A 15,084-nucleotide genomic window follows, 5' to 3' on the forward strand; every position below is an offset into this window, starting at 1 on the left:
AAAGTAAAACAACTAAAGCAAAATTAGATTCCATGGTTAGCACTTTAGAGTATACACAGATTTCTTTGGCTAATTCTACTAACAGGTATTTTGAAATATGGAAACATCATAGCTTTTAAGCACATATTTTATATGTGTTAAAAGCTTTTTATTAAAATTGAGAGATAATGTGTTCAATTACATCATTTCACAATTGAGTTGTACTCAATTTGTACTGTGAAATAACGTTATTGTATACTTCCATCAGGGCTATCAGAGACAAAAAGTGGTATTTATTTTCAGATTTCATGCACTACAACATTCACAGTTTGTTGAAAGTAGAGTATATGAAGAAGACATTCAAGCCGATACTTGTCCTAAAGAGGAAAAAGTACTACAAGATGTAAGATAATATATATATATAATTTAATTTGTATCAACATTAGAAATTATTTATTATTGTTTTTAGTCAAAGATTGATCCAGGAGTTATAGCGAAACAAGCTGTGATGTGCGGTTTAAAGTTAATGGAAAATGAATATATGAAGGTGCAAATTGGTGCAAACAATTCAGAACAACCAAGGTACAGTTATTTTTGATATTATAATAATAAATTATGAATTACTAACAGCAGCATATATGTTTATTACATATTAATAACACTAAATTTATTACTTTTAGATTTAAATATGTTCCCAAAGACAGATATATGAGTAGACCATTGCCACTAAGGATTGGTTCAAAAGAATTTTTAGCAAGTTTAAATCCAAGCGAATCGGAAAGCGAAGGGGGTTTCGGTTCTAGTAGATCAAGAAGTCCATCTATTGCATCATCACAATCTAAAAGTTATTCTCCTTCACTTACAAATCCAAGTGTTCAAAAATATGATATATCCAGTATTACTAAAGGTGTATATTACTTTTATCCTATTAGCCTAAATTATTTATTTCACAACTTAAAATATTGTAGATAAAAATTTTGCAATACTGAATTTTGATTTAAGCATGTGATATAAAGTAAATTGCATGGTTATTACACAGCCAAAACCGTTTTATGATCATTTATTCAAACATTATTAAAGAGATTTTATTAATTTGAACTCTAGATTAAATTGCCTTTATAAATTAAATTAATCATAAAATTATAAAATTACAGGTAATAGTAGCATTTTGGGGCATTCAAGTGAAGAAGAAGATGATAAAATATTTGAAAATTCTGTTGAGCAACACAAATCTCCTAATAACAAAACCTCATCTGATATAGATAATACAAAAAATAAAAGGGAACAATTTCCTACACCTAGACATAGTTATCCAATTTTATTTAATGATGGCCCGCCATTATTGGAAGATTTATATGAGGCTGATAAACCTAAAAAGAATGACTTATTTGATGATGATGATGAAAATAGCGATGAATTGTTTGACGATAAATCAAAAGTTAAAAATATAGCAAATAAGACTTCCATTATTTTTCATGGACAAAATGAAAACAAATCTCAAGCTGTTAATTTATTTGATGAGGAACCTCCTGAAATTGATGATCTAAAAACTGCTCAAAATATTCCAAAAGTTACAAATTTATTTGATGATGATTCAGAAGATGACCTGTTTGCTACTGTAACAAGTAGTCATAAGAATCAGGTTAAAGCAAATACTTACAAGTCAGAGGACACAGTAGGCATATTCTCTGACAAACCTCCTGAAATTATAAATTCTAAATTAAAGGGAGCGATAAAGAAGCAAATAGAAAATATTAAGACTGATGTGGAAGATGATATATTGGATTCTGAAAATACTTCCAATAATATCACCCCCAAGGGAACTAATATTAAAACACTACAAAAGAATAACTTATTTGAGGATGATGAAGATGAAATCAAATTTGACACCAACTTGTTTAACAAAAATTCATTGCTTAGTGAAACCTCGAAACAAATAACATTTAAATTGTTTGATGATGAGCCACCTATAGATTTTGAAGCCAGTTCAACAAGTGCAAAGGATGAAAACAAGAAAAATAAATCATTTAGCATTGATAAGAAATTTAGCTTATTTAGTGATTCAGATGATGATGATATATTTGATAGTTTAATTAAAAATGATAGTTCAGATAAATCAAAATCAAAAGTACAAGTAAATCCTACAATAACTCCTAAAAGTGAAATAAAAAATATTGCCTTTGAAGCATCTTCAAATAAAATTGATCCAAGTACTAAATTGGATTCTAAGCAAAAATCCAAAATTAATGAGCTATTTGAAGACGATGATGACTTATTTTCTACGAAACCTGTAATAAATGTAAGCAAAACTAACCAAACTGAAGAAAATAATGATATTTTGGTAAAAATAGAAATATTGTACTTGAGAATGAAAGAATGAAAGCATATTCAATCAGGCTGAAATCAGTAATGTTGCAAAAGGTGTTGAAAGCAATACATCAGAAAGCAAGGAGAATCCTATATTAATGAAAACAAACATGATATTGTAACTGATAACAAAGTGTTGAATAAATTGCATAGCTCACCAGTAGAAGCAAAATCAAATAGTGATCTTAATGTAAAATTTGCAGATACAAATAGGGCAGCTGCAAACCCCATTACTGATATTTTTAATGAAAGTGAAGATGATGATGATTTATTCCAAGTGAAGCCTAAACTTGCACCTCCAAAATCTATTAATATTGTTTCAAAATCGGAGGATAAAAAATTATTCCAAAGTTCAGGATCAGAAAATAAGTTGATAGATTCTCAAGCACAAAGCAAAACTATGATTCCAAATACCACAGATGTGGAACAAGAAAGTATTAAAGCACCGCCAACATCTGAAGCAATTTCTAAAAGCCCAAAATTGTTTGAGGAATCAACAAGTGATTTGAGTGATGATGATGACTTATTTAAAATAGGATCAACTAAAACTGTAATATCAAAATCTTCAAATGATGATGTTAAAAACACATTGAGTTCTAATGCAAGCCATCAAAAAACTGATTTGTTTGCTGAACCGGAAAACTTATTACATCAGAATAATAAACTTGTTGACCATGTTAAAACTAATGCAAGTTCAAATCGAACACCAAATATTAAAACAAAAATTGTTGGTATATATTGAGGGACCCTATATATAGGGATTCAAGACCATAATAATTCTGAAAAACTAATGTGAAGTAACAAGTTTACAACAAGTATTGTTGAAAGTAGTACTAAAGCAATCAAGGAGAAACAAGAATTGGGAAACTCAAATATAATGATGAATTAGTCAAAGAGCAAAGGGAAAAATCTTTGTACGAACAAGCTGCATCAAATATAGCTTTATTCGGTGATGAACCTCCAATTGATATCTTTGAAGACCTGACAAACTCAAAAAAATCTGACAACAGTAAAAGAATTACCTTATTTGATGATGATGAGGATGAGCCTGATTTTTTCCAAGATCTTTCTAAAACAGTTAACAATATTGGAACTAAAGAACCATTCGGAATTGGTTTGTTTGACAATGAACCTCCTGATGATATTGACTTTAAACAAAAATTAAAAAATCCTATGTAAATACCAATAAAAATGATGATAAATTGTTTGCTTCTGTTTCAAATGTTGCAAATAAGTTTGATCAGAAACTGATAGACAAAAACGATGACTCAAATCAAGTTAAAGAAGTTAAAAATGAAAATGCAAACGATATCAAAATCACATCACTTTTACCTAAAACAAATGAACCAAAAAAATTATCAAATTTGTCAAATTTCAACATTAATGTGTCAGCGTTACTTCCGGGAGCGAGGCCCCCGTCGCTGTCCAAAAAACATGGAATACCAGATACTGACCAGTCGGATTCTAAATCTGTAACGCCCATTCCGGAACACGATGTAAATTTATCAAAAAAAATTGCCGTTGACAGTAGAGGAGATGATCTAATTCATAATTATAAAGAAATTTCGAATCGAAAAATTGATAGCGATCAGAAAGAAAGGAATGGTGATTTTATTTCTCAAACCGAAACCTTGCAGAATTCAGCAGTCAAGGTAAGATTTAGAAATTCCATAAGTATTAATTTTGCATGTACATGTTAATTTGTTTATAAGTCTATAAGTTTTATTAATAATAATTATACAGTATTTAATTCAGATATAATCATACCTGACGATCAAATCTACCTTGCTTACACAATACTTTATTTAGTTGTTTGCTACATAAATGGATTCGTTTTATATTTATCTGTAATAGGAAGATATTTTTGTTATTATCAGATTATTAATTTGTGCAAAGTATTGACTATATAGTGGATTAGGATTTTTAATTATTCGTGGTTAATGGAAGAAAACTTCGTGTGCTTTATGTTTGATGTTTTAAAATTAATGACATGATATAAATGATATTGAAGAAGATATATTATATATCAAAAGTGGTAGAAGTAAATTGATATTATTCCCAGTGTACGATTTAAAATCAAATTTTCAGGAACGTGTCAGGATACCCCAGAAAAGGCGACCGCCCAGCAGACGTGCGCGACAAGAAGCAGCTCGAAAATCTTTAGTTTTGGAAAATTCCGATTCAGAAATCGAGTCTGTGTCTACAGAACAAAACATACCTCGTGACTTCGCTAAAAGCATGGACGAAAATGAAAAATCACTAATAAGCAAAAATTCACATATAAAAAGTGCAAATAAATTAACTAACGAATTATCCAGTGTTATAAATTCTTCATCAGGACAACCCCGTATAAATGATAATAGTTCAAAATCAAGTTTCAAGGAAGATTTAACCGACCATTCAAAAGCGAAAACTCTAATAGTTTAAGCAAATCTAAATCTCAAGCTATATCTAGTGATCATTCGGAATCAGGTAGCAATATTAAAGACGGAACTGATATTTTGTCGCCGTCAACTGAAGAGGATGATATTTTTAAAATAGATAAAATAGCTGACGACGATACATTGAAGGTAGATGAATATAACAGTATTTTTAATGATTCCGATGATGATGTAGATGACTTGACCCATGATTCAGAAAATAAAGCAGAAGTATCAAAAACTGATGACATAAAAAGGCAGAAAGAATTTAATCTTCTCGAAGCTCTTACACGAAATACTGAGTCAAAACCAAATATGGACGCGATTGATGAGAATATACTCAAAACTGATTCTTTATTTATACCAGTTGATTTAGATATTAATTCAGGTGTAGGTTTGAAACCGGTTCCTGAAAATACTAACATAGCAGGAAGCATATCTCAGAAACATTCAGAAACAAATATTACAGACCTTAAAAATAATTCTAGCTTGAGTGCACAAGAATCAGTAGAAAATGATCTTTTTGGAGCTGCTGCCAGTAGTAACAATGATTTAGAAGATAAACTTTCGACACTAGCAATTGATGGCTCTGCTGAAGTTTTACATGCTGCGCAAGTGGGTAAAACGAGCAAAGATATTCTATTTGATTCGGATTTAGAAGAAGATTTATTCACTGCTAAACCTATGTTCATTAGTAAAAATGCTCAAAATGTTTCTCAAAGAGGTGATGTCAAACCCAGGTCGCCGCTGTTGAATTCTGTTGGGGCAGATGATCTGTTTGCTGGTTTACCAAGGTCCAATATAATACTCAGAAAAAATCGTAAAACAGATAATCTTTTCAGTGATACTGAAGACGATGAAGATTTATTCAAAGTAAAAACAATCAAAGTATCTAAGAGTTCAACGGATAAAGTTTTAAGCAACAGCAAAAAATCAAGTGTACCAAAATCTGCATCATTATTCGGTGACAGTGATGACGATGATGATTTATTCAAAGTATCGACTGGAAAATATTCATAGCTTGTTTATTTGCTTATTATTTCATAAAATTAAATGAAAATAATAATAAAATCATATCACACACATATTGCAAATATTTTCATAAATAATCCACATTATCAGAATTGCAGTTACGTAATATTGAAGTAATTATTCAATAAATATAAGATATAAAAACATTATATATTTCTTACCATATGTGTCAGAGATATAAATAAAAACAGAATTTTATCATATTTTGTATATAAAATAATCACATATATATTTAGATATGTACATAAAATTATATATTGTTATAACATTCCTATGTGAACTATATTGCATAATATAGAAAAATTCATTGTACATATATTAACAAGCTTGTATGCATATGTATATATATATATATATATATATATATATATATATATACATGTTATACAAGCTTATAAATATCATAATATATGGCTTACATATTATACATAAAAGTTAATAAAACATGTTATTGGCACATGCACTGTTTATAATACTTACGTTTTAACTTTTTGTTTCATACTTTTAATTACAGTTAAAAATCCGAGATAGAGTCGCTTTAATACGTGGCTTATATACGTAGTACTATTAAATTAAATGCAACATTACTTATTGACATTTATTGTATTATAGAAATAACTTTGGCTGATAGAGCAGACCAGAATCTTATTATCTGTATTTCGTACAGTTATCATAAAGCTACATCACGGTATTTTGTGAAATCATCTGATCCTAAGGATAATCTACTATTTCTATTGGATCCTAAAACATCTGGTGGTATATAGCAAACATTATTGCTGCTGGTATAATAATAACTTCCTTGTCCATTATCAGCAACAGATCTCATGTGTGGCATGTAAAATCCTGGCATGGGATAAATAGGATATCCCATCGGCATATTATAGACATTCGGTGGCACACCTAAATACATGTTATTAGGTTTCATTTCGTATCTAAACAAATTATTTTTATACACTTCATTTTTCGAGGCGTTATTTAAATCCACTAATGACTGACTTTTTCGCTGCGGGGGAAAATTTTCTAGTGGTTCTTTGTTTTTGTTATTGTTCTGTTTATAGTAATAATTAAATTTCTTGTCGAACAATAAATTGGAATCGTCCAGGCCGTCTTGTTTCAATGTGTTGGCAAGCCAGTACTGTTTCATAGCTGCTATGAAATTGGAGTCTGATGGTTTGCGGAGTAAATGTTCTGGTGGGTTTACAGCACGCAAGTCCATTAGTGATTGCGCTCGTTTTCCTAGAAAATACGTTGTGATCACAATTCATAACTAGTGGTGCATGGCATCGTGCTTTAAAACAAATTGCTGGAACTTCCCGTACCAAAAATTAAAATTTTCGAAAAAGATTCAATTTTCTTCTAGAACTCGATTTTTAAAATTTTTTGAAGAAAAATGACCTTTTTGAAAATTTGTTTTTTTTATACTTTGAAATAGTTTGGAAATTTTGAACTTTTTTTCAAAGCAATTGCAAAACGTTAGTTGCGTCGAAACGCATAGATATTGGTACGAAACCCATAGAAAAGTGAACAAAATTTGTTATTATTATTAAAATATGTGATTTGATGTGCATATAGACATATGCAACATTTTGGCGAACATTTTTGTCCGCCAAATGGCATATTTTTCACTTTTTTTATTGGATCTCATAAATTTCATCAATTCTTCATTTCGTCAATACAAATAAAATGTTTTTTCAATCATACAAATCGGATGTTCCGTTCTTTTAAAAAATCAATTACCATTTTTAGCACTTTTTGCCCCGTCTCTTCGACATGCCTTTGCTAAAAACTAATCAGCACGTCTACTCATCAGTAGGAATCGAATGTTTTTTTAAACATTCAAATCGGTTGATACAAGCGCCCGAAATCGTGGACGCAAAATTGTATCCAAACATACATACAAACACACACATCTATTTTTTCTGAAATATGCCAAATTGTTCAGAAACCTTTGAAACGTATAGATATGCAAAAATTTTCATTTTCGATTTTTTTGCGATTACTATAACTTACCCTACGGGAAGTTAAAAATATAAAAATTATAATTTATAAACAGTCGACCATATTGATAGACAAATGTGCGAAAAAAGAAATTTAAGTTATGCTGTGATGGCTAATATTTCTGTAGCCTTTTTTTCATTTCAAATTCGTGAGAAAACTTATAACAGGGGGAAAGAGTAGTTAATTCATATAACTTAAATATGATCTTTCCTCATTTTCCACTCTTTTTTCATTGATATTTTTCAGTAGGTCTTTTTCCTTATGATCTTGTCAGACGAAATTTATCCGAAATGGAATTTTATAATATATTGCCATCAGTTATATTTTAAAATTATGTTTCTTACCATACATCGCGTTATGTTGATCATATAAAGCAGTTGGTGAAAACAAACTAGCATCGAACTCACTTTGGCTGTCGTAGATTCCACTTTTAACACTACAGCTAAAATTAATCATATTATTTAGACACATGTTCTTAATGAAATAACAATAAAATTCACATAATTATTACTTATCCAGTTCATCGTTTACGTATGCGTTATTTTTCGTTCCATTTAATTTTTTATGTTGGCGACCATTGCTCGCATTGCTGACTACTGACCGGATACTGCTCCTGGTTGACTGGGTCAAGCGTGGGCTGTGGGCTGCAGATAAATGCGAACGAGAAGTCAGCATTTCTAATTGGGATAATACTCTTTGTTCCTCTCGCCATCTAGAAAGAAAAAAAAATAATACGTAATAATAGTTTCGTACGCAGTTCAAATTGAAAGCTTTTGACCAGATTTTTAAAAATATATATGATGTAAATTTCAATAGTGTGCTTTGCACTGTAAGGTGTTTTTGTCGTATATTTCTTAAAACCTAGTATTTTTCTACTAAGCAACCCAGGGGTTAACTATTCTGCTTTCTATCTAATATGAGGTGTATATATGTTGCACCAATTCCCCCTATTTTCACATGGGATCATATTTGAGATCTATGATCTCAAGTAAAATTGTCTAAAAATAATGCATTAAATAAGATGTACTCTAATATTAGAAATTATTTTACTAATATATTACCTTAAAATTAATGGAATGACACAGAGTAATGCTACACTATCAAAAAGCAAACGAATTAAATATCCTATTAATTCGGTTTGACCATGGTTGGATTGAAGGCCCTGGAACGAAAACAACATCAAAATTAGACATAAAAAATGTTAAATTGTTATATCTCATAAAAATAAAATATATATTAATAACAAATCTCTTAAAGACGTTTTCTCGCTCATTAAAAAGGTCCTTGCATCACATTGTTTTTTGTTCGTAAAATATGCTCATTTAAGCAAATTAATAACCATTTTATTTAAGAATACTATTATATTCTTTCTATTTTACGCTGAACATGATTTAAACGTAATGTTTTTTTTATTTTTTTTTAACTTACCCAATGATGAGTTACTGTATATATAACTAAAGTTAGTTCAGGAACCATAAATACAATTAGGACAGATGCCCAAATCACAGCTCCTAAATGCGTACCCTAAAATTATAAAAAATAGTATTTTCATAAGAATAATTGATATATTTTTTGAAAATACTATTATTATATTTATTTTACCGTTGCGAGTCCGTAAACTAATGCAGTACAGGCAATGAAAACTAATAACTCCCCCGCACACAAAATGTGCGACGCCACTGGCAGAGTGTTTGGTGATTCCAATATCCATGATAATTCACATGAGAATCCAATTAGATAGGATAACTGAAATGAAAAAAATAATATTTGTGATATATTGATACTTTGTAAATATAATTTATTGATTATACAATCTCTTTTTTAATGTTTACTTAATTAAAACTTACTTCTGAGACGTTCGATAAGTTGAAAAAAAAATTATGTGTATATATTAATATTTTACCAAAATATTTTCTGATAGAAAAGTTTATTTAATGCATATCATTAAATTAAATTACGTAAATAATCTAACCGGTTTTTCTTATAATTTTGCTAATTTATATGCAGTTATGTATCAAAGAATTTCCTTAGGTGGACAAGTCCATATTTCAATTCCAGCTTTAATTATTAGTATAGTAATGTATTCACACCCAATAAAATAATTATGATACGGTAATTACACTGTATTTGCATATTGCAATTTTATTTTATATTGTAGCCAGTTATTATATATAAATACTAACTTAATAATATGTCTAATAAAATTCGATAGTTACATTATTTATTATTTATTTAGAAAACGAAACGGTTATGATTGTTGTAAACATTGAATACTGAAACAATGATATTTATATTCATTATTCAATCACAGATAATTAAGAGGAGAACATTGATGCAATTCAATTCTCAGATAACCTCATTATTTTACATATGCATTCACATTACATCTTTATTATGATGACTACCGAAGGTGTAAGAAAACACTTTATTGTTGTTACAAAGATTATTTTGCAATAGCTATTTAAAAAAAAATGTTTCTAGTCTTTGATATAAAATATAAAATGATACTTCTAAATCAGCAATTCGAATTTGAGCCAAGTGTTAGATCAAGCAGTAGTCAGAGATTTAGATCGTTTTAGAATTTTCTGTTCAGCTGGTTTTTCTATGCCAATTATCCATCTCAACTCCATATCCATATTTTCTGTATCTTGTTTCAAATTTGGCAATGGTTTATCATAGTTTATCACGGCCTATAATTACATATCAGTCTTGGATAATGTAGTATAACAATCATCTATTCGCATATGTCTTCGTATAGTGATTTTATGTTACTTTCTTCTAATGCAAGCTATGGTGACAGTTTGGTCAATTGAAATTCCACTGTTATCCTAATTTATGAGACTTTTCCGTAGCTTAGCTGGAAAGGTTTGGCCGACATTGTTGCAACATTAAAGATCAGTTAATTAATTTTAATAATTTAAAAAGCAGAGATAAACCGATTGTTGGGTATAGCCTCCTAATGAACACGACATCTAAAATTCTGATGTTTTGCTTTGCTGTTCAAATCCAAAAAATCAAAATTTTTTGTGAGTTATGGTTTTAGAAAAGTATGGTATGCGTCATTCAGGAATGAACATTATACCGTTTATCGAAATACGGTGACAAAGAAAACGAACCTGAATGACACCAGAGCATGGTATGTAATAATAATGAATGCGACAATGGGTTCGACGTAAGCCGTGAATATTAATGGTGCGTTGATCTCTTTTAAGGCAATGGATTGTAAGCCATGCCCCAAGCCAAAAGAAATTTACTGTATATATATATATATATATATATATATATATATATATATATATATATATATCCATGGTGCCAGAGAAATTACATTGTATTTAGTCCCTATCTCGTCTACAGTTCACTTTTTTCTCAAAATTCTGCGTACATGACGCTTCTGCCCTCTGAGCTTCGTCTGCAATTTTCCCTAAATTTTTCTTCACGCATAAGTCGTCAAATAAACGTGTCGTTGAAGAGAAAAATTTCTCAAGTTATGAAAAATCTTTAACAAAAATATACTTTTTAAAGATTCGAATTTGGATTATGTATTTCCCAAATTTCTGAATTTAAATGAATGTATTTTTAAATTGGGGTGGCTGCATTAGTTTTTGCTCTTGTTGTATAAGGGTTTTAGCATTCACTTTTATTTCTATGTATTTAACCTACAATTGGCATCAAACGACTCCGTGAATAGCAAAGTGATTTTTCATGTCAACTTTCAAGTCACTGCCTTCAATGCATAAATCCATTAAACAAGTTCAAAGGCATTGTAACGGATATTAAAAACAAATCTATTTAAACTTGATAGTTTTGAATTTCAAGTCAATGCTACTTTCAACGAAATATGGTAATAAATAATAAGCTCCACCATATCTCTTAATTTTCATATATATGCCATATATTAATTTTTAATTTTTTATGATTATTCTGTATATACTCTTCTTTTATCTATGATCTATATATCTAGATCGAATGAATAATATAATTTAGTAAAAACTAGTTTTTATTTACTAATTATATACTCATTATAATTTATAAATTATAAAACATAAACTTTATTTTGACAAATATAGAACCGTGATCATCTGTTTAAATCTCGATCACTAGCCTTCTATTTTTATGTTGCCCACATCACTCCCCTTTATTTAATACAAATTTAAGTATATATCATGGTTTCAAACTACAATGTAGTAACCACAGTAAATAATTTGCCAATTTAAAATATGAAACATCGATGAATAATTGCTTAGGAATTTATCACGTGTTCATCAGAATATAAGAAATACGATGGTAATTTCGTGAGCAAACTCCGACTTCATTCATTGAATCTGCATATTTAATTCTCTATGTAAATATACATTTCTGTACATATATATATATATATATATATATATATATATATATAATACACAAATATAATTTTGTGGTATAATAATATAACTTTTACCTAAAGACACACCCTGCTGAATTTGAAAAAACTGCAGTCCCAAGACATAATTTGAATTCTTCAATGCGACCATTTGGATTACAATTTTATAAATTAATGTCATATATTATTTAAAAAATTTCACTTTTTGGCAATTTTTAGTTAAGAAGTCATATAATAATCTTTCACGCTTTTGGTTCGGTGTCTGGGAAATTGTTTTAACGGAGTTTTATCATAATTAAATTAATATCCATATACTTTAACTATTATGTGGATTATTTAAATTTAGCGATGTACACTAAAATCGTTTTTTTAACAGTTATGTAATTTTTACTTCTTAAACATTGCTAGTAAGAATCTTTTATTAAACATGACGTGAATGTAAGCATGTTTATTACTTCAAATAATATTGTTCTTATGCTAAGTACATGACATCATCTTTTTATAATGTTTGTATAACTCAAAGATATATATATATATATATATATATATATTTGTATTTGTATAGTTTTAGTATTTTCAAGATCACTTGCCAAATATTTGGCTAAAGATTTTCACCGTATATTGAACAATTTGATTTGTTCATGAATCAGTTTCATTAATATCATCTTTTACACGCTATTTTTACATGTAATTTCTTTTACCAACTATTACATAGAAAAAATGTAAAACATTTCATCATTAAAAAATACAGACCTTCTTTGTTTAGAAAAGAAAACTTTTGCTGAAATAAGTATGTATTTAAATAATCTATGTGACTAATTATTAAAATTTTCTCATGGTATTGCTTAACTTTAAAATATCTTTCTGGGAAATCATTTGTGTACAATGGGCGTTTTGTTTGTAATTAATGAAAATGTATTAAAAAGTATATAGTTGCTAAATATAATTACTAAAATTAAAGTTAACCAATCTTTTCGTCCTTCGTAATACTATTACGATAAAATATCAAATCTCTTTTATAAAAATCAGATAATTTAAAAAATATTTTACACTTTTATATTATACTTATATTTATACTTTTATATTGTACTTTATATTTTAGTTTTGCTTTAATATCTCGATATTGTGGTATGTAGTATATATTGTAGTAGTTTGTCATTATATAACGGTCAATATATATTATATAATTATTTTTTTTATTAGTTTCGATACTATTGTGTGTCATCATTCAGGTAAAATAATATAAAATACTTTCTGTAATAAGAAATTATTTTCAAAGTTAAAAATTAAATAAACACAAAATCATTGTCAAATATTTTTTTATTTAGTTTATATTATAATTTTACCTTTTATTTTAATTATTGTTGATTTGTAATTACTATTATTTTTATTTTTTTTTTTTTTCATATTATTTAAATTATAGTTTCCTTCTTATATCATCTCTGCAACTCATATAGTCATTTTGACTCTGATTGTTATAATTAAATAAATAATAATAATAAAAAATAATTGATTTTTTGGGGTGATCTAGGTAAATTTACCCATCTTAATAATTTTATATTATGTTTGGGTTTTCATAATATTTTGAAATTGAAGTTTCTGTTATTAACAGATTACCTTAAAAGTAAATCTGTTTCTCTAAATCCTGATTTCCTGCAAAAATATTCTAATATAAACTATATATTGACTATATATAGTCTATTATAGTGTGTAATTTTTGGATTATTTTTTTTAAATTAATTATTTAGTGTTTTTTCTTGTTTGATATACATAATTTGATTATTTAGTATTATTATATTATTAAATATTTTTTGTATATTTTAGCTTAATGATGAGACACATTTTGTTCTTGAAACTGTACTATAAAATAACCGGACTGTAAAAGACGTTTTATATAAAAGATATTATTTTAAATTGTTTTTAATTATTTTAAACACACAATTTCTGCAAATAGTGCTAATGCCATTGGTCAGTAAAATTTACATGATAATTTGGATTTCAATTATTTACTTTTACCTACATCGATTTTTTAATTATTTTAATTAAATTCCTCTATTATCTACTATCGACTAAAGATTTCAACATCAGACTACTTCTACTACGACGGCAGAGCCGTATATTTGCGTGAATCTAAATAACCGTGTGATTTTTATTTCAAAGAAAATATATGTTTCTAAAGCACATTCTCTATTATTCTGGATTAGTAAAATGCGTTACGTCAAAAACAAGCGAAAGAATAACAGACATTTCCTGATGCTTAATGCCGAATTAAGTACTAACTGCCTTTCCACTTAATGAACCTCTCTTACTCAATGTCAAACATATGATTTATTTCGTATTAGAATGTAGATTTTGCATAAGTGGTAATATATAAGCACTTATAAATATATAGCATATTGGTAAATATATTCTAAATTTATATATAGATTAGGAACTTGAAGTCCATTCCAATGGGAGAAATGTAGCTTATATTTTTTCCAACGAAGGTGTCTATCTGGAAAGGATTTTGTTCCAGGTTGAGATTTATGCCCGGATTAAGTTAAAGACTGTGTAAAATTGCATTTTGCGATGAGAGATAATTTTTTTCTAGTACACGAAAGTCCTTATCGAGGTACACCGATAGCTTCTAAATATAATATTTCAAATCGCTACAGCCGTTTTTGAAAAAAAAAAATCAAATTCTGGTATAGGTACGATATATTATTTCTTCTAATTTCGGTGTCAAACAATTCAGAATCTCTTGAAACGTCGAGAAAAGATAAAATTAGTGAATGGCGGATTTTGTGGTGAAAACATAAACTTTTCCTTCGGACAGAGTTAGAAAAAGCATTAACAAAAATATGATTCAAAAGTGTATTTAATTCTAAATTCAAAACTTTTATTTGTAAAAAGATGTACTTGTTTTATTTTTAGTACCTGCAT

The 15,084-nt window shown here is 28.2% G+C and overlaps 2 protein-coding genes across 2 annotated transcripts; one reads left to right on the forward strand and one right to left on the reverse strand.

Annotated features, from left to right (window-relative positions):
• Positions 1–8: 8 nt before the first annotated feature.
• Positions 9–5,786, forward strand: LOC113370870 (WASH complex subunit 2-like). Its single transcript, XM_026611550.1, has 10 exons — positions 9–85; positions 283–382; positions 449–561; positions 660–886; positions 1,134–2,320; positions 2,411–3,077; positions 3,236–3,460; positions 3,739–3,998; positions 4,435–4,693; positions 4,792–5,786. Exons 1-10 carry the CDS (start codon positions 33–35, stop codon positions 5,784–5,786), a joined length of 4,086 nt encoding a protein of 1,361 aa, XP_026467335.1. The 5' UTR covers positions 9–32.
• A 562-nt stretch (positions 5,787–6,348) lies between these two features.
• On the reverse strand, positions 6,349–15,084 carry LOC113370871. Its single transcript, XM_026611551.1, has 7 exons — positions 15,079–15,084; positions 9,399–9,542; positions 9,225–9,320; positions 8,858–8,958; positions 8,308–8,508; positions 8,141–8,238; positions 6,349–7,034 (listed from the first exon to the last, which is right to left on the reverse strand). Exons 1-7 carry the CDS (start codon positions 15,082–15,084, stop codon positions 6,469–6,471), a joined length of 1,212 nt encoding a protein of 403 aa, XP_026467336.1. The 3' UTR covers positions 6,349–6,468.

This window comes from Ctenocephalides felis, unplaced genomic scaffold, assembly GCF_003426905.1.
Source record: "Ctenocephalides felis isolate EL2017-DRISC unplaced genomic scaffold, ASM342690v1 CF-g0.4_SCAFFOLD_01492, whole genome shotgun sequence".
Taxonomy (NCBI): domain Eukaryota; kingdom Metazoa; phylum Arthropoda; class Insecta; order Siphonaptera; family Pulicidae; genus Ctenocephalides; species Ctenocephalides felis.

What these genes read in the sequence shown, in the direction of transcription:
- LOC113370870 (XM_026611550.1), top strand. Translation starts at nt 33, where the DNA reads ATGGTTAGCACTTTAGAGTATACACAGATTTCTTTGGCTAATTCTACT. An exon ending in TATTAAAACAAAAATTGTTG is followed by an intron (nt 3,078 to 3,235) that starts GTATATATTGAG and finishes ATGATGAATTAG; the next exon opens with TCAAAGAGCAAAGGGAAAAA. An exon ending in TTCTTCATCAGGACAACCCC is followed by an intron (nt 4,694 to 4,791) that starts GTATAAATGATA and finishes CTAAATCTCAAG; the next exon opens with CTATATCTAGTGATCATTCG.
- LOC113370871 (XM_026611551.1), bottom strand. An exon ending in ATACAGTAACTCATCATTGG is followed by an intron (nt 8,959 to 9,224) that starts GTAAGTTAAAAA and finishes TTTTCGTTCCAG; the next exon opens with GGCCTTCAATCCAACCATGG. An exon ending in TCAACATAACGCGATGTATG is followed by an intron (nt 7,035 to 8,140) that starts GTAAGAAACATA and finishes CGTATTTTCTAG; the next exon opens with GAAAACGAGCGCAATCACTA.